At 38.7% G+C, this 20,603-nt stretch overlaps 1 protein-coding gene across 6 annotated transcripts in view; it reads left to right on the top strand.

Annotated features, from left to right (window-relative positions):
* The window catches only part of CDC42BPA (CDC42 binding protein kinase alpha), a gene marked incomplete at its 5' end in the record, with an annotated part of 194,289 nt that overhangs the window by 119,015 nt on the left and 54,671 nt on the right, over positions 1-20,603 (top strand). For all 6 annotated transcript variants that reach the window (XM_084261410.1, XM_084261412.1, XM_084261411.1 and 3 more), the window contains 6 exons: positions 809-975; positions 1,413-1,535; positions 6,583-6,716; positions 8,369-8,611; positions 8,874-8,984; positions 15,739-15,986. In XM_084261410.1, coding sequence (XP_084117536.1) covers positions 809-975; positions 1,413-1,535; positions 6,583-6,716; positions 8,369-8,611; positions 8,874-8,984; positions 15,739-15,986 — 1,026 coding nt within the window. The remainder of the gene's footprint in view (positions 1-808; positions 976-1,412; positions 1,536-6,582; positions 6,717-8,368; positions 8,612-8,873; positions 8,985-15,738; positions 15,987-20,603) is intronic.

The following is a 20,603-nucleotide window of genomic DNA, read 5'->3' on the forward strand; positions in this document are numbered from 1 at the left end:
TTAAGAGTTCCAAAATTGTCTGTAGGGTAGTTCCAAAATCTCTGACAGAGTTTCTGACTCTGAAACCAACTGCAAGTACATACCAAAGAATGTGGTTTATTGAGGAAATTATTAGGCCATAATCTAAAAATGCTGTCTGTCAAAGGAATGAGTTCTCTGCAGGTAAAATTTACATACTGCTAAATTAAACAGTAACAAGGCAGTCATGTATGCTCCTTGATCACTCATGTAAATAAGCAAATAGAGAATGTTTACAACCACTGAAAAACCAGGCCTGTGTTTCTGCAAACATACATGCTTGATGCTGGTTATGTGCCATGTCCTGCAGACTTCAGATTGATTATTTGTTGTAGCAGTAGTATGTGTACATGAGTACCCACAGTTTCAGGGACACAGCATTTTTCTGAAAGGTATATACCGTAGTTGTCGCACGATAATTTCCCATCATAGGTTGTGATTCTTGTCTTCAATGCATTTGGGAAACTTGTTTAATCATTTTTCAAATAAACTTCGTAATTTTGTGTTGCCTTCTGCTATCTGGCTAATGTAGACTGTCCATAATGATAATTTTTAGTCAGTAGTTCATTCACTTTTATGTAACAAAAAATGTACTGAGGAGATCAGCCATGCTAGGTAAAAGTTATTTCCATTTTTTATGAGCACATACTAACAAGGTATTATTGGATTGTATAATAAATCACTTATTAGTTAACAATTTAAACAACTGTTTATTGGTTGATAGAATTTGTTAGTTATTTTAAACACAGCCTGTTGTAAAATCCAATACTCTGTAATTTTTTGCCCCCAGTGTCCTTTCAGACCGCAGCTGTCTAAGACTGACAGCTGGACCACCCTCCATGGATCTTGATGCCAGCATTCAGAGAACTTTGGAGGATAGTTTAGCAACAGAAGCTTATGAGAGGAGAATAAGACGCCTTGAACAAGAAAAGCTTGAACTTAGTAGAAAACTGCAAGGTACAGTCATTAAAAAAAACCAAAAATTAATTAAAAATATATATTAGCTTACAGATTTGTAAGGTATGGTTTCTACTGTGGAAAAAAAAATACACCTCCTGGAATGCTTTTTCGCAGGAAAAAAAGGAATTTTCTTCTCTATTTACATTGACAAACTTCTTTTACTCTTTATGCCTGAAATATCCCACATATGCCACTCCTTATAATATGACAACTTTGTTCACAGTGTGCCTTGGTTACTATGGCATAAAACCTCTAAGAAAATAGTTTGTCCAGCTGACAGTTACTGAAAAGTAGGACTTCTAGTTGGATATTGTAAACTGTAGAATCCTCAGTGGAGGGGCCTTTTGGTGTGTCTTAGTTTATCAGTGATATGTTTTTTACTTCCTCAGGTGTTTGGCATGTAATTTGTCCTTCTGTCTTCCATTCTTTTATAGAGTCCACCCAGACAGTCCAGGCTCTGCAGTATTCGACAGTGGATGGCCCAATAACAGCAAGCAAAGATTTAGAGATTAAAAGTTTGAAAGAAGAAATAGAAAAGTTGAAGAAACAGGTAACAGGTATGTTATAGATATTAATGAAATAACTGCAACAAGAAACAACATTTGGCAAGACTTTCGGCTCCTGATTTAATGTTAGTTTTACAGTGTTTTCTGGAAGAGTCTTCCAGTCTATTTTACTTCTCATTTTATCCTTTCACTCTTCATTGGTTGCTCAACAGTTTCTACAAATTCAGGGTAACATTCAGTACTTAAGTAATTTCACTTGCAAGCCAACAGGAAGATTTCAATGACTTCTGCTTTTGTTATTAGTGGTAAAGTTCAACTAGTTTTAAATTGTGGTGTTGCTAATTGACATGAATGTGAATGAGGCTTTATCTGAGGATTTGTGAAATGGTGACCAGTTTCCTTAGCACTGCTATTGTATTTTATGTTTTCCCCTCCCACAGTGTGTGCTGCAAGAGCAGATGGAGGAGCACTTGTTTGGTTGGTTTTGGCAGAAGCAAAAGTCAGTGCGATCCTTGTAGTCACTGTAGCATACTGAGCATTCCTTGCTTCGTACATCGCTGCACTCAGGTGTGCAGGTACATAGGCAGTAAACTGGAAGGCAGGCAGGTGCTGTTTCTTGCTTAGGTGAGCAAAACATGAGGGGTGAAGACTATAGCTTGGCAGTGTTAAGTTTTGAAATATTTGATGGAAGGATGAATTGTTATGATTTAAACATCAACTGGTATTTTTCATTATCTCACTTTTTGTAGAATTTTCCTTGAAAGGGACATATTTGTGACATGTGATCACACTTCTGTTTTCTTTGAAACCGCAGAGGTTTGTAGTGTGCTGTTGCTTAGTGCATTGTAACTGGATGTGGAGTAAAATCTAATTGAAACTGGGGATGTGGTTTTCTGAGTATTTTGTTACAACAGTACTTCTAGAAAAGTGTTGGGTTATCTGGGATGTTATGTCTGTGCATGTGAAACTAGAGCGATACTGAATTTTCCCTGTGCCACAGAGTAGCAAGGAGAGGATGCTATGGGCTGTAAGGCTGCAGTTCCATGAGCAACAGGACCCACCAAACAAAACTGCCACCAAAATGAGTCCTGCTCACAGCTGTGTGCCCCTTCCCTTCTCTGTGCTTGCCCTGGACACACTTGTGAGTTTAATTTGCTTAAGTAAGCAAAGAAAGAACTATCTAGATATAGAGGATATAATCAGTAAATTAGATAAATCAGCACAATATGGGCAATAGGAGCATACGAGGAAAGGGAGATGAGAGAGGTAGGACCACCTCTCAACTCTAATGTCAGTGAGCTACCATTTCTTACAAAGCATTTATTTCCTTTCCATTTTATTCCTTTGCTTCTGAGATTTCATGAGGATTTTATAACTAAATTTCTGGCTGTCAAGTGAAAAGTGCAGAAAAAGAGCTGAATTTCTTTGAATGATGTCATACTGACTTTCTTTAGAACTCCCAAACTAGTTACAAAGCAAAGATCTACTTAGCCCTGTATCCTGTGTCTTTACAGAGGCTACTGGAGACATTTATGGAAAAATTCAAAGACATTCAATATACCCAAATCCACTTTTTTCCAACCTTCATTTCCCAGATTTGGCAATTCATGTTTAAGAACTTCCAGTGGGAGAGCTCCTATTGCACTTCCATGTTGAATATAGCTGAATTTGCTCTCTGTTTAGCTAACATCTCTTTAGTTTACTGTAAGGGCTAGCTGCTAACATCAATATCCAGTAGCGTTGGTTATTATTCCAGGTGAAGGAAAATTTCTCTTAGTCATTCATAGCATAGAATGTCTGCTATCCTGGTACTTCACAGTTTTCTCAAAATAGCTTCTTGAGAGCAGAGGCATCTTTAAATAGAAAGAAAGGGAATACAACAGGATGGGTTGTATTTAAGAAAATTAACAAGGTTGATAGTTTGTTAGATATCAGGATAAGAACCATAGAAACAGCGAGGACAGTTCTGATTCCTCTTGTCAATCCAAATAGGAAAAAGTCTGCATTTTATGTGAGAAAAGTCAGGCACAGGTAGCAGTAGATGGATCTCTGGTTTATGTCCATATCTTACCTGTGACAAGGAAAAGAAAACAGAGGAAGAGAGGTTGGAGGAAACAACAAAAAAGATTTGTTCTGGTTTGCATTTGTGAAAAGACCTCATTCAGTTCCTCAAAGTGTGAGGAATGCCAGCAGTGACACCCACAGAAAGAATAACTTGAACTTAACTTCCAGGCATTTTAGTTGGTTTGTTTAGACTCTGTTGCCGCGTTATGGGGCAGAAGCACACTATGTGTGAGCTGCAGACTGCAGCACACAGGCTATATGCTGTTAAAATTGCATAGTCTGAAAGAAGTCTGGTATAGATAGGCAGTTGGACAGCTGCTCTGGCGTGATGCACCAGTTCTGTGTTGTGCCATAAGCATTATTTTTTGGATGTAAACATGGCTTAACTAGCTCAGGGACAACCGCTCTGGTTCAAATAATGCCATGTTGGCCCTGTGTCAGAGCAAAGGGTTTTGTTAAGTTTCTCTCTGGCTAAATGTCCCTCCACTTGCTGCTTTAATGGGGAATAAGCATGATCAGAGACCTCTTATCTGCAGCAGTGGTCAGCTCTCTTTTTGGCTCTTTGGGGTCACTGAAAAGCAACATCTAAAAGAACAGCTTTTGAATGGGACCAGCCCTTCATTGGAAAGTGTCACAATCAACCCTAAATTCTAATTTATTCTTGGCTATCAACTTGCATCTTAGTTTTGAATTCATTCCCAAAGGTTCTGCTTTCTTCCTCTGGTAATGAAAACAAATAATTGTGTGGGAACATTCCCCAACGTAACAGATACCCCTTTTCACATTTAAAGGGAGTCAATGTCTGGGGAAGATGATTAATATTGAGAAGGTTTTCCCTTAAGTGTCCATTAAGAAATTTCTGCTTTATGCCACATATATATCTATATATGTATTCCTGGGTATAATACGTGCTTTTGGGTTTTTTGTGTTGGAAGTGAATAATGTGGGCAAGTGTGGAAGATGTAGAGTTGTCTCATCCATCCTCAGTGATTGCATAACTTTCCCAGTAGGTATTTGAATACCTTGTCTGGTCTAGTCAATACAGCCATTAGTTAGAAGACATTCACCTGGACCTTAATTGTATCTTATATGAGCAAATTTAATAAACTTGGGAAAAGAGTTGTGTTTTGCTTGATTTTTATGGGTTTTTTTCTGTCAGATACAGTTTTAAAACTAAATTAATTACAGAGCATGGGCACAAACCAAATGATGGTCATGTCTGAAGGCTTCTAATTTTAGGGGAGCTAATGTTTTCTGGGTTTCCAAATCTAGATCTGATGAATTTTTAAGATGGTTCAGTTCAGGTGCAGAGCTGACCTTTATGCTTTAGGCTCATCTCTTGGGCAATTAAATGTAACTTGAAAATATCCTATGGTGGCTGTTTGCATGTATTAGCTAAAATGTTAGCAGCAACTAGGGTGATTAGATGGAAAATCACCATTGACTGCACATCACAACTAGCTTTTTGTAATATGCTTCAACCTGTTGTACTGCCTTTTCTGGAGCTGTAAGAATAAACACCTGCCTAAAGGTAATAAAAAAGGAACATGAAATTGTGTCAAATTCAGGAGTATCACTGGGAGGACCTTAGAAAAATACATTTTTTATGTCTATCTAGTTTTCCAGGAAATGACAAGCTAGCATATGCTTTCAATTTTTGAGGTCAAAGTTATAATTTTTGTTCTCAAAGTTACATAGGAGAGGACTTTGAGGAATCTTTAATATTGCCAAATATGTAAAGGGCAGCAGTGGAAGAAGAAAACAGAGCTGTGGAACAAAGTAGTTCATGCACGGAAGGGAGATTTATCTTGGCTCAGCAGAGCCATATATAAACTTTATTTTTGCTGGTGACTTCAGAGTGGACAGCCTAAGAGAGGCAGTTAATATTTTCTGGCTTTGAGCTGCATCCCTTAACTAAGTGCATTCTTTTACATTTTTTAACAAGAATCAATGAATTAAAACAATAGTGAATATGGGCCTGGATAAAAGCCAAAGATATTCATTAGCTTATAAAATTCTTGTGATTCAAAAATTGCAGCTCTTAGAAATTTACGTGGTTTTATGTTTGATTTCACAGACAATCAGTCTCATAGGGTTGCACTGATGCAGCTGTAAGTGAAAGACTCTTAATGAAAGTATAGATGGGTTCCTGTTCTGTGTGTAAATAAGTATTGTCTGAAGACCTGCCACAAATGAGATCAAAGGCAGAATGTCCAGTGATTTAGTAGAACTTGGAACTAACCTGTCTAACCTGCTTTCATATATATCTTGCTTTAAATTCCTGTTTTAAAGTGAAGAACTCAGAGGGGGAAAAATACCTTCCAGTAGCTGGGAATTTTTAGTTGCCATATTTTATGGATGATTTCATGTTGTAGCATTGGAATATATTTATATAGCATTATTTAGCTGTGGCTTAGAAGTGTAACTGACAGTTGGTAAGAAACTGGCTGTAATAGTTTTCCTGTATTTATAGTAGTAATAAAGCAGATCACATGAACACAAGTTGTTTTCACATTAGAAAAAAAGTAAAATCATCTGAAGTTAATTTTAAGTGTATCACCAGGAGAACACTTGCCAGCTCTTGAGTGACCAGTTACTTTTACTGTTTCTTTCTGTGGGAACTTGGGGGAAGGAGGGGGGGACTGTTTATAATTACAGTGTAATAAAAGATGTGTTAGATACTGCATCACAGTGCATAAAAGTCAAATATATAGGTTATGTTCAAGCATACATTACAGAGTTATGTATAGTGCATTATTATTGTAATGTGAAAAAACAAATTGTTATTGTTTTCTATGTTGTTTCACAGTGAGCTGTGAACCTTTTATTTTGTTGTGTTAAAAGCAGAGAAAAGCATTTTATCCCACTCCCTATTCTAAACCAGATAAAAATTGCATTAGTTTGTGGTTAAATGGAAATGAGAACAAATGCATAAGGGGCTTCAAGCAAGCAGCTAGACCATGCTATTCTAGAATAATGATATTGGCTTTTTTTTTTTCCCTTAACATATTTAAAAGTCTGATGCTTTTTCTAGATTCTGGTCAGCTAGAACAGCAACTTGAGGAGGCCAGCACTGCAAGGCGGGAGTTGGACGATGCTTCCAGACAAATAAAGGCTTTTGAGAAACAGGTCAGAACGCTGAAGCAAGAGAGGGAAGATCTTAATAAGGTAAAAGCATTTTGTCAGCAACTTTTCCAAACCCTAAAAGCTGTTTTATTTTTGTTCATTTTGCTTGAAATAACTTTCAAGTGTAAAATTAATGAGCAGCCGACAAATGCATAGCGTGACCTACTTTGCTTTCTATCTCTTTTTTGAAGAAAAGGACATTATTTAACAAGCTGTATGTATGAATGCTGGGTGGTCTTAGATGACTGCTTCCTGATAACAAACAGCTCCATGATTCAAATTGCATGGTGTCTGCAAAGGCTTTATAGCTTCAGACTATGATATGATAATCATAAAGTGATAATGATAGTGGTTAGAAGGCAGAGTAGAAAAGAACTATTCCAGACAACTAATTTAATCTGAAGTATAGGTGAGACTATAGCAGGGAAAAAATGTTAAGACAATGGTATTAGAGCTGTGTCACAGATCTGCTTCCAGGAGAAATATGGAAGATTGAAAAGTAATTTGTAATAACTACATTGAAAGAATAGTGGTATTTATTTCTTCTTCTCTGTCTCCCTGATACCTTGTTTTCTTATTTATAACGTGGTGTCTCTCATGGCTCTTTTTTATATTCATGGTTAAATCAACTTGTAATCAGGTGTGAAATATATTAACCTGTTTCTTATCGTGGTTATATTGGCCTAGTATTTTATAGTCCACACTCAATGGTGATGTGCCAGCTGTATTTAACACCATTTCTTTTAACCCTTAAGGCTCTTAAAACCTTCAAAGCTACCAACTTTTCTGAGAAAGGGTGTCTGTCTCTTAGAACAACTCATAGTTATCAGCATCACTTTTTAATAACCTTAGAAAATGCTTTTGTATTGGTGTAGATGTCAACAGTGCCAGATATTAATTCTTCCTGCCATTCTTCTTTTCATCCTCAGATTTGCTTTTCCTTGCTTATTTGGTCTGCTCCATTTTGGCTGAGCATCATTAAAGCATTTAAACTGTTGTGGTCTCCCATTCATAGTGTAGTAGGACAGATCTAAGACACAGCAAGCTTTGTGATGGTATCGCACTGTAGAGGTATCATGGCATTAGCAGGATTGTTTCATGTGGGTCCTTTTGAAAGAATAATTATTATATATTGCTGTTGATCACCACGTGCTGTTGATCACGACAATATTTAGTTGCCTGAAGTTTTCTGTAATACTTGATGTTGTGGTACAGTGTGTGGAAATCATACTCACTGTTGCAGGTCAGTTTTCAAAAGATTCTACAGTAGAAATTTTCATAAAGCAAATGTTTCCGTTCAGTTCATGAAACAATTTTTAAATCATTTAGCAATTAATGTTATTCTTTTTGTCATTCAAGTAGTTCTTGGAAAACTATGTTAGAAACACTTTTTAACTAAGAAAGCAAAGTATTTCTATATTTTAATGCAGGTGCTTGAAAGCCTTTCTGTTTAACCTATAATAATGGAGTAAATTCTTACTTAGTTTATGCCTTTTTCCTAATTTTAGTAGTGTAAAACCTGGCCTCTTTCCCTATTTACAGAGGTACACAATCTGTATTGTAGATGCATTCATGAAAAGCAATGAATATATAGTTTCTGTTCACTCTGGATGAAGTGTTAGATACACATCCAAAGAGGGAATCGGCCTTGCAGCTTTCTAGGTTTATTACTTGATTCTTCTTTTAAACTGTAGGAACTGGCAGAGTCTAGTGACAGATTAAAATCCCAAGCCAAAGAGCTGAAAGATGCACACAGCCAGCGGAAATTGGCAATGCAGGAGTTCTCAGAGATGAACGAGCGGCTCACAGACTTGCACTCTCAAAAACAAAAGCTTGCCCGCCAGCTCCGAGATAAGGAGGAAGAAATGGAAGTGGTGATGCAAAAAGTAGAAAGTTTAAGGCAAGAGTTACGCAGAACAGAGAAACTTAAAAAAGAAGTAAGTGGTGAGAAGATTGTTTAGAATCTATGAAATAACTACATGTAAGGTTTTGTGGCAGTTAATTTTTTTTTTTTGTTGTCTATTAATCTTTAACTCTTTTTTGTTTAAAACGTTACTGATTTTTGTTTGCTGAGAATTTGAAGTGTCCAGTTAAGTGCTGAAGATTTCTCTGTTATATTGAAAACCATCAATAGGTTTTGGCAAAAAAAGAAAAGAAAAAAAATATATAATCCTATTAAATATGTATGTACTTTTGTAGCTGGAAGTCCAAGCTGAAGCTGCAGCTGCTGAGGCATCCAAAGACAGGAAATTGCGAGAGAGGAGTGAACAGTACTCTAAACAATTGGAAAATGAAGTAGAAGGGCTAAAGGTTAGTCGGTTTTGATATTAACACCTGCAAACTTACTAGTCAACCAGGACTCGGATCAGTTTGATTGCTTTCAGATGTAGGATGAAAGGGTATTGTCAGTCTGTCACTTCAGTTGATGCTGTGTATTAATGCAAGCACGATTCGCATTATTGTCCAGAAAAATGAACAGTTGCCTAATGCACTTTTCAGGCCAGTGTGTTCGCTGCTCACTGAAGTATTTCTTAATGCTCAACTGTTTATTACCACATTGGCGTCCACTGTTACTTTGTGTAACTCTACCTGTTAAAAGCCTGGGGTTTTTAGGGTAGAATGGTTGAGTACTTGAAGATAAACCCTGCAGCCTGTGCACATTTCTGTATAGGTGTTTTGTGTACTGTGTTCTTCCTCAGTGTGTAAGTCAAAAGAAAGATGGTTTCCTCCACAGCAGATGTCAACTGATGTAGCTGTAAAGGAAAGGGTTTAGAGGGTTCTGCCTCTCAGACAGAAGTTGAGGCATTTTTGCACAAGAATAGCATCGAGCATGAAGCCTTTGCTTATATGAATAAGATTGCTTACACATGTAGGTGTTTTTAAGAGCGGGAATTTAAATAAGCTGTTAACTTTTACACAATGCTGTGAAGAAATTAGTTTCTCAAAAACTGAATCAGAGAGTTTTTCATTTCCACTTGAGGATTGCTGTTCATATACAGCAAAACCCTGTTCCCAGCACATCCAATAGGATAATTCTAAACTTTTTGTGGAAAACAACAGATGAGGCCTATTCTGGCCTGAATTTACATGAATAACAGGTGGGGGACTGGGTTATTAGAATTTTGTGGGACATTTGTCTACGTGAAGTCACTGCACAGAAAATTTGATGCTGCTTTGCAAACACTCTTTTATTTTGCCTTTTGTGGTTAAATGAAAAGAAGGAAATTCATTCAATATGAAGTTTGATTTTGTAGTTTCTACTGCTGTGAATTCACAATGTTATCTGAAAATCAAGAGTAATTTCTTTTGCTTTCATGAATCTTCACCATCAGCAAAGAGTTTGTATGACAGTTTGAGGTGAGAGGAATTGATTGGAGATCTATTGAAAATAAATTATATGCTGCTTTATAACAAAGAGCCAGCTCTTCAGAAGAGGGGGCTTGTAGCTTCCCTAGTAATACTGCACATTACACTAAGCACACTTTGGACCACATGTGGTTGTTGTGGCACTACATTATCCATTCAGTAAAGCTCCTTAGTTAAGTTCAGGAGGATGTCATGGAGAAATGATCAATAAAGAAAAAAAGTCTTCTGTCCAGCCAGGTCCTTCAACACTGACCTGCTTGTTCTGCAAAGTCAGTATAGAGGTACAATTTTGGTCACTTTGCTCTTTTGGCAATGTTTAAAGCCAGCTGCATGGCTTTTACCTCTGCGAACTGGCAGAACTCACCTTCTCCTTCTGTACCTTCTGCAACTCATCATGGTGGACTCCATACAGCAGCCTTCCACCTCTGATGTTTTCCTACAATGTGACAGGACCCATCAGTGAACAGGGCATATTTTTTCTCATTTTCTGGCAGTTCATTATATAGTGGGCCCTCTTTGGCATGCATCACCTCCTCGTCTAGTGATACTCCAAAATTCTTGCCTTCTGGCCGGTCTGTGATCACTTCCAGGATTCCTGGGTGATTGGAGTTTCGTATTCAAGCCTGTTTAGACTGGGGAAGAGGAGGCTGAGGGAAGGCCTTATTGCTGCCTACAGTTAGCAGGTTGTATAGAGGTGTGCAATGGTCTCTTCGTCCAAGCGACAGGTAACAGGATGAGGTGGAATGGGCTCAAGCTGTGCCAGGGCAGGTTCAGATTAGATGTTAGGAAAAAATTCTTCACCAAGAGGGTTATCAGGCATTGGAACAGGCTGCCCAGGGAGGGGGTTGAGTCACTGACCCTGAATGTATTTAAAAGACAGGTAGACAAGGTGCTTAGGGGTATGGTTTAGTAGAGGACAAGTACAGTTGGACTTGATGATCTCAAAGGTCTTTTCCAACCTTGTGATTCTGTGATTAGTGCAACCCACTTGCTCCACATAGCATTGGTGGCATAGTACGTAGAAGGGGCCTTCCCTTTGAGCGTCCACCCCTGCATCAGCAGTCATGGTGGCAGGAGGAGCTGGGCTTCAGTTCCAGTCACTTCTGAAGCAGCTTGAACCCCTTCATATGGCGCCAGTATTTCCTTTTCAGTTGGAATGTAGTAGGACTCAGATCCTCTGTAGCCCCGACTCCCAGAGGCCAACCTCATGTCTCCCCTTGTGCTTTCTGACAGAGACTCCAGGTAGGGCCATTCTCCCTGGCTATGGTGTAGAGCACGTTTTTAGCATCTGGCCCCGTGGGGATGGGCCGAAGGGCTACTGCATGGACTGTCTCCTGTTTGATCTGTTTGAAGGCTTGTCACTCCTCAGGGCTTCATTGGAAATCATTCTTCTTTCGGGTTACATGTTAGCGAGACTGTAGTTTGGGATATGCATTTGCCAAAAACCCACAATGCCTACAAAAAGCTTGTGTCTTATTTTTGTTGGTCTGTGAAGACGTAGTTGCTATCTTATTGATAACATCCATTGGAATCTGTCAACATCCATATGCCATTTTATTCCTAAAAACTGGATTTCTTGAGCAGGTCCCTTGACTTTACTTCATTTGGTAGCAAAACCAGCTTTCAGTAGAATTTTGATTATTTTCATCTCTTTCTTGAAAACTTTTTCTGCTGAGTTGGCCCATACAATGATGTCATCAATATACTGCAGGTGCTCTGAGGCTTCATCCTTTTCTAATGCAGTCTGGATCAGTCCATGGCAGATGTTGGGGCTGTCCCCCCACCCTGGAGGTTTCCACCCCTCGGGCAGTCAATTCCAGGTGTACTGGATGCCTTTCCAAGTGAAAGTAAACTGTGGCCTGCACTCTGCCACCAAAGAATCTAAAAGGAAGCATTTGCAATGTCAGTTGTGGCGTACCACTTCGCTGCTTTTGACTCCAGTTCATACTGGAGTTCCAGTATGTCTGGCAGAGAAGCACTCACGGATGGTGTGACTTCATTCATGCCACGACAGCCCACTGTCAGCCTCTGGTCTCCAGTGGACTTTCACACTGGCCATACTGGACTGTTGAAGGGTGAGCGGGTTCTACCAATCACTGTTGGACTCTCCAGTTGATGAGTCAGCTTCTGGATGGGGATCAGGGAGTCTCAGTTGCTGTGGTGTTGTAGTCTGTGCACCACTGTGATAGCAATTTGCTCCTGTCATTCTTCGACCTTCAGCAACCCCACAGCAGAAGGGTCTTCCGAGAGCCCAGGGAAAACAGCCAGTTGTTCAAGACCCTTTTTGGTCTTGGAAATGCCATGTCCAGGGGAAGTCTGTGCCCAGGATGCATGGAGCATCTGGGCCAGTCACAATGGGATGTTTTTCCCAGTCTTTCCTAGTTAGACTTGCTTCAGCCTCTAGCAGAGTCAACTGTTGGGATCTGCCTGTCACCCTGGAAATACGGACAGACCTTCATAGTTCGATGGTGTATGACCCTTCATAGTCCAATGGCACTGGAGTACACTGAGTACCAGTGTCTATTAAAGCTTGGTGCTCTTGTGGAGCTGATGTACCAGGCCATTGAATCCACACAGTCCAATAAATACAGTTGTGTCCCTGGATGAAGTGAGGGCCCCTGTAGTCCTGCTGATCACACTTGCTGATCACATCTTGCAAAACAGAAGAGTTGTCCTCAAGAGGATCACAAATGCAATCGGAGAGTCTGGTGGGCTGCCTACTGGAAGCTGGTGCAGCATTCTTCCTGGAGGAATCTCTTTTCATAACTGTTTTGCCTTGCAGCTCATTTAATCCTGCTGTCTTTATCTCAACCCACAGGGTTTATTTTCCATTTTCCTCCCTATCCCCATATCACAGCAGTCAGTTTTTGTGTCCAGGATGGGGTACAAAGAGTTGAAATAAGAAAATACCTGACCAGACCATGTAAAAATAAATGTGTTATAAGAATGTATGAAATTAATTTAATCATTGCTGGTCCACTGACCACAATTTTATTTTAGTTCTTCTCCTACTTGCTCTCAGAGCTGTGTTACATGACACCTTACTTGATGTATGCTGTTTATCAGTGTTTGTGCATGCTTGATTACCTCTGTGCATTGGATTAAGGTTATTGCTCTGCTCTGTTGTGCACCACTGGCTTACAGTATGCTGAAATCATTGATTGTCAGACCAGTCTGGTATCTCTACTCAGTGGTGGCAGATAACACAGAGTGGAGTGACAGCAGGGGTTTCTTCTCCATACTTGGACAGCCATCTGTCAAAAGCTGTTAATAATCATGCTTTTTACTTTTTCACCTCAGAAAGCCAATATGTGAGGGCGACACTATTCTTCACCTTCCCCTTCTCTCCAGGCTAATTACAGTATCTCTTGAGAATGTTTAATATCCCTGGGACGCTCAGACCATTGCTAGGGCTCCTGAATGTGGATCAGGTCTTCTTTAGGGTTAAACAACTACTTCAGAATACCTCCTGGAGCACTGTGGCCCCCTTGATCAGCACTGCAGCTGTTCCCACCCCTGCGACAGGCACTTTGGCTGCTCCAATCCTGACGATGAGCACTGGAGCTGAACCAGAGCACCAAGCCGTGCTAGTATCACTCACTCATATTCACAAGAAGAAAAAGTGAGCTTTTGTAGTAAAGGATGCCAAACAGGGCCATCACAAGAACAGGAAGAAGAGACAGAACTGCTCTATTATTGCACCATTTAATGGTTATTCTTCCTTATTCTTCAAGTGCAAAACTCAATGTCTGTTAATATTGCAATTATGGTATCCACAGTACGTGGTAAACATGTCAATACATACAGTAATATTTACAAGACTGCTGTCAGATTGAGCTATTCAGCTTCCTAATTACCCAGTGAAAGAACTGCTGTCTTGAGGGTTTTTTTGTTTGGGTTCTTGTGTGTATCTCTGTGTGCATGAGAGGGGAGACTTCCTGAGCAGAGTCATGGTACCTAACTCTCTGTGTGCCAGGAGATGCATTATGCCTTAGTTGCACTATTTGTCCACTTGAAACAGGCATGTATAAAAACATCTACTTGGAATTTGTGTGGACATAAATGCAAAATATGTTCTTTGTTTACTATATTACTCTGGGCTTGTAAGCCACCCTACAATACCATCCAGTTCCCTCTTCTATTGCATTAGCTGTGTTTTGTTCTTAATAGTATCTTTCCATTATGGAAAAAAACATAATTAAATACCTCTAAAAAGTTTTATATACCTGATAGATAATGTTGCAAAGCCTAAACTTTTTATGGGCTCCATTGCCTTCTATGTAGACAGTTTGGCATGTTGGGCAGTAGCAATCTCAGTAGTTAACTTCCTGTGTGTGAAAGAAAATTCCTGAAATTTTTACTACTTTATTTTTTTTTCTTTCTTTCTCCAAACTATCCTTTGTTAAGATGGCATCTTTCTCCAGTTTATCATTCTGAGGGCAGGATTTTACTCTTAGATCAAAACAGATGGTCATTTTAGTGAGTTAGAGGAAACAACACGGTAGCAGTTCCTATCTGGCTCATTCATTTAGGGGGTTTTACAGTATTCTGCTGACACTGACAGCAAGGCTCAGCTTTCTGATGGGATAGAAAGTCAGCTCATCTGAATGTTCTGCAGTGATGTTTAGCTCTGAAAGCCTATTCATGCATCAGCAAAAGAAAATTACCCAAAGCCATGTTTAATTAAGGGTGACTGAGAGGATTTTAATATCTCATGGTAAAAATGGAGGTTTAATTAACAAAATATCTCCGATCCTTCTAAAGGTATGAGACAGTCACTGTAAGGAACGAGGTTCTTAAAACACCGGGGTTTTATTGTTATTTCCTTTCCTTGAACTACCTTTGATTACATATTTGAAAAAAAAAGAAAAAAAAACCAACAGAAAAAATTCCAAACCAAGTTATACGTGTGTTGACATTAAGAAATATTTCCATACTTGGATTTCAGTGCATGTCATGCCACTATCTCATCCTGATCTTGCTCCTCCTCTATGTTATGGCAGGACATTGAGTTTAGTGAGTGCAGCATTTGGTGCAAATGTGTATGTATCCTCTGAAGCAATGTGTAAAGAGTATTGAAATGCCAGAAGACCTCACTAAGAGAGCTATGCAGCTGCAAAAAGTGAAGTAATTACTCTTATTGTTTAAAGCTTGTTTTTTCCTATTACCCACTATGATGTCAATTGACGGTTTAAGTAAAATAGGTCAGGTTTCCCTGCTGACTGATGCAATCCATGTAGTCTTTTCTGTAGCTAGATCCTAGTCTTCAGTTATGCCTCTCCTTATTTTAGTATAGTTTTTCCACAAATTATCTGTGCTTTAAAATATATTGACTGTACATCGTAGTCTTATTCTTCATTCATGAAAGTCACTTGAACTTCTTGCTGTCAACCATGTGAATGGGAAACATAAAAATCTGTGGTCACTTTCTGACTGCATGTAAGGGGAGTCAGAACATGGCCACAGATATTTAAAGTGATGATGAGATTTTTCAATTGCCTAAAAACTATTGCTGCATTTGAATCACGAAGTGATGCAGACTACAGTTCAGATTTATGCTCTAACAAATTTTCAAAACAATTAAGATAGATGTGTTTAACTCAAGTCTGTACTGGGGTATTTTCTAGACATAGACCTAGAAATATTGAATTGATGTTTTCTGCATTCTTGAGTACTAACTTTGGAATGTTTATTTTAGCAAAAACAGGTTGGTCGCTCACCTGGGGTAAGCAGTATAGAACATCAGCAAGAGATCACTAAATTAAAGGCAGACCTGGAAAAGAAAAGTGTTTTCTATGAAGAGGAACTATCTAAACGTGAATTAATGCATGCTAATGAAATAAAAAGTCTGAAGAAAGAGCTGCGGGATGCAGAGAGTCAGCAGCTTGCCCTCAAGAAGGAGATCATGATTTTGAAAGACAAGTTAGAGAAAACGAGAAGAGAAAAGTGAGTATTGTATGGAATTTACCTTTAAGCTCAAAATATCTTTGAAATCTCCCAGTATGTTTCCAAACACACTATCACCTCCTTAATTGCAGTGCCAATAGGTGCGTTTTAGCTGAGCTCATTCTAGGATTGGAAATGAATCACCTTTAAAAATAAAGCAGAGGAAAAAAAAAAATCCACATCCCTGTACTGCAACATTTGCTTTTGCACCAGAATTCCTGCACTGGCTGACCATAACTTCACAGTGTGTAACTTGAGTCGCAGCTTATGTTGCAGTTTTCCAACTTTTTTTTTTTTTTCTGTTTGGTATTTTCATCTTTTGATGCAAAACTAATGTGTTAGAGATCAACTATTGCTTATATTTCTGCCAGCACAGGAACAGTCACTTAATGTGGACTAAGGCTAATCCGTGCTGTGTTCCATCCAGTGTTAACATCAGTCATCAGGGTACTGTAGGCATAAGCTGCTTTATCTCTTCTGACATGGTAATTTGTCAGAGACCTGCTTTCTTCTCTCCCACGTGGTGGAGCTTATAACTAGCCTTGAGAATGTTCCTTGAGGCATTCCTCAATAAAACCCAAGTTTTTCTGTGGATAGCCTAGTAATGGAAATAATCATAAATAGCATGTGTTCATTTTCATTCATAAATTCGGAGTGCTCTACAGACACTAACATACATGCTGCTTTTTGCTGCTGTAGTAAGATGGCATATTAGAAAAAACATACAGAAATTCCTGCTGAAAGCCTTGTGAAACTGTAGTGAGTCTTAAATATATATAGTAAATAAAGAATTTTTTTTAAAAAGCTGCTGCAAATAGAGGTGGAAGCACTGACTTGGTGGTAAGTGGTTTCCAGCAGGTAGGTGTCGTGGTAGATCATAGAGCCTAGAATGCGGTGGATGAACTGTTTCTTCTTAGCATAAGACTATTCATAGGTTTGACATATCACCGTTGTTTGCTGCACTGTTCTAAGTTGAGAGGTAAAACTTACATCAGCAGCATGCTTTCATTGTACCACAGCTTAATGGTCTTCTGATCTATGATTTATAAATGCACAAAAGGCCATACTGTCTTGTAATATATAAAGATGGTAGTATGGTACTCCTTAATGCCCTGTCAGTCCAATAGTATCTCAGAAGGAGGACTATTCAAGAAAAAAAATCATTAATACCTCTTTCTGCAAGCTAAACTGTTGCTAAAAGTCATGCCTCCAAACACTGACCAGACCAAAACTTCTTGGAGTTGTATCAGAAGTGTTCTGGTGTTGTACAACTGCAAAAGTTCTAACTGGATGTTCATCTAGTGAAATAACAGATCTCCTAACAACACTCAACTGCTTCATCCTAGCTAGTTCATAAACCTTCTTTCAATTTAGTGTCTCTCCATAAATAAAAACACGATGCAAATCTAAAATGGGTGCTGACGTAACTGTGTGTTTCTGTATGTATTTCAAGTGTTGGTATAAGAGAATATTTTAAAGCATGAACAGAAGCTTGTCACATAACTGGAATCCAACATGTTGCTCGTAACAGGAAAGGCTTCAGCCTGGGTTTGGTCAAACAGGTCTGCAGAATCTCATGCTGCGAGTATTAGGACTCCACAGAAATGCAGATGTCCCTGGTGTGCTACGGATTGACTTCTCCAGTAGTGCACGGATTTTGGAGGGAATCTTAAATATTAGGAATGCAAAAATTGCTGCTGCTGCTTGATTCTCAGAATTTGGTAGCTTTTCTTAGGAGAAAACATATTTTGTTTCTGCTTACACATATTGTTTTTAGCTTTTGTAAGCAGGCATGCCAAGCTTTTTGTGCGGCTGTGTTTAATGGCAGTGTGGAAAAGGAAGCACCTGGAGGCTTTGTGCTGAAATGAGTGGAATTATTTCAACAATAGGCTTGGGGTGGGCGGGAGTTGAAGTGTGCATGTACAGTTTGGGAAAAAAAATAGTAGTCTGAAAAAAATCTTTAGTGCATATTGGAAAAAAAAAAAAAAAAAAGCTTTGTTAAGAAGATGTGGTTACATTGCTTCCTAAGGGCTTGGTCAAAATCTCTGTGTACTTTTTTATGTAACTTACATGCTGGGGAGTTCTGTTTCATTTTTTTAAATCTAGGTATTTTTTATTTTGTTTCCTTCAAATTTATGCTTTCTTACTTTTGCTATTTCACCAGCAGAAGTCTTCCAAGAGAGAGAAACTACCTTTCTCTACAAATTGATTGTTCTTTGCTAAAGTGTGATAAACTGGATGCTATTAAAACTGGGCTCGTAGGAACACGGCATCAGGGCAGTGATCTGTGTAGCACGATAGCCTCTTTCTTTGAATTGCCTTTATGAAATAGTTCAGAAGAAGGTGCAAGAAACTGTGTAAAATAAATCACATTTGTGGAAGTTTCTTTTAAGCCTGTCATTTAATGATGGATTTATAAAGCGGAGTACTTTATAAAACAGCATTTGCTTCTTTTTTTACATTGTGTGACATAGAGAAGCCTGGGGGCTGGTGCTTGTTCCAGGTCTACTTCTCTTGGTTTCAAAGCAGTAAGATAAAATATTTCTCCAATTTGTACAGTCTCAATAAAGAGCTGGAATGACAAAGTGATACCATAAAACGGTATTTTGCGTTTGCTATAGTTATTTTACAGATAAAAAGAAAGCTGAATCATGTATGATTTCTTAAACTTGAAGAAAGGATACATAGCTAAATTTTAGATGAGGGAAAAAGCTTGATGAGAGAGGAGGCTGGCAGGCTTCAAAGCAAGTATTTTATTTTGATCTTCCTGGCTGTCTAAAGCGTGCCTATGGAGCCTGTCACAGCTCTGCAGTTTGCTGCATTGGTGTTTAGATATGATAGATTTTACCCACACTGTCCTTGTTTAAAATATACCTTCTCTCTCTAGTACACTATATCAGTCTGACTTAGTGGGTTAGTGACAAAACTCCAGTTGAATTAAGAACATAAAATAGAGAAAGCCATGAATCTGTTGGGCTCACTTAACAGTCCAAATCTCCCATAGTCCACCACCACCTATGCCTGCTTTGAGCCTTTTATAGCCTTCAAAGAGTGAATTTTAGACAAATACAGAATAAAAGTCCCTAAACAAAATCATAGAACTATAAAAGCTAAATAAAAGAACTCAAGCAAATTAATTAAAAATTAGTTCAATCTACTGTCTGAGGAATTAGCTTTGACTCTGTGCCTTGCAAACAGAAGCAGGATCTGTTATTAATTCCCCTGACAGCCAACGCTTTAATCTCTTCCTGCCTTTTCCCTCGGCGGATCATCATATGCATGGAATCTGTTGATATAGAAAAGGAGTGGTGGTGAATTTCAAACTTGGCGTTTAAACAGTAACAAGAGTATGTTACTTTGCTAGGATGTAGTGTTATGTTTCAAAGGATGCCTAGCAACATAGAATTTCACCATGAGTCTAACATGCTGTACTAGATTTCAAAGAGTGGTTGAAGCACTAAATGAATTTCAAATTAGGAATGGGAAATTCAAACCAGCATTACTCTTAGCTGTAACCACTGACACTTGTCATCTTTTAAGGGTATTCTCTCAATGTGGTGGTTGTAGTAGTTCTGCATCTCAGAAAAGGAGGTGAGGATGTAATTTCTCTGCTGTACAATGCAAAATTGCACTCAGTATCCAGAAGAAATTTTGTCACATTCAAGGCGAGGTTTCCCCTGAAAACTTTTTTTTTACAGAGCAAACTTTTTATACTGAGCACTTTTTCAAACATTTTCAGGCTAGACAGTGGGATTTGCTGAATGGATATTTACTGTATTTGTGGCATTATAGAACAGGTCCATCAAAGTACGAGCTACCTGGATAACTGTTGAAAGAGCAAATACAAGATGCCCCAATGTCGTCTTACTAAACTTTTGCAAACATAGTGAGTCTCAAAAGTGTGGATTTGAGGAGCTGTACATCTGCAAACTTGTGATCCACCACTTCAAGGAAATGACAAATGTTTTTGGCAAACAGAGGGCCTGCAGTTTCTTTTATTTTCAGGTTCTCATATTCATCGTGCAAGATCAAAGTTGTTGTTAAGCAGAGTCAACCAGAGGTTCTCCTCTTTTGAATGGCATCAACAGGAGAAGGGAAGGGTTGAGGGAAACAGCTACTTTGAAAGTCTTTCTCAGAAAGAATGGGCCAAACCTGCTCTAGAATCTGATGATACCACAAGTGTTATCCATCCACTTCTTGCTGCTAGTAATTATACAGTAACTGAATGAACGCTTTGAATGTGTCTTCTGGCTGTTCCAAATTGCTCAAAGACTACTGCCTATATAAGCTCTTCTCATCAGAAGCTCAGCCCCAGTTGCTCTAATTTGGATTCTGTGTGTTTTGGTTACCCATGTGGTCATTTCTGCCTGTTGTTCTGTGTGAAGTGTGGAATATAGCGATGTGTAAGCTCAAATAACATTTCTGTGAGCTGGGAATTTACCCTGAATGTCTCAGAATATTGACACACACTTTGGCTTGCAGAATTACAGCTGCTCAGTGTTTGAAAGATTCACCTAAAGAATAAAATACGTATAAGGGGTTCATAACCATTAGCTCAGTGGAGCTCTATTAATTCTGTACTGAAGGAAAAATCATTTTTTGATGATACATTTCAAC

Source organism: Gallinula chloropus (genome assembly GCF_964237585.1).
Source record: "Gallinula chloropus genome assembly, chromosome: 3".
NCBI classification, from domain to species: domain Eukaryota; kingdom Metazoa; phylum Chordata; class Aves; order Gruiformes; family Rallidae; genus Gallinula; species Gallinula chloropus.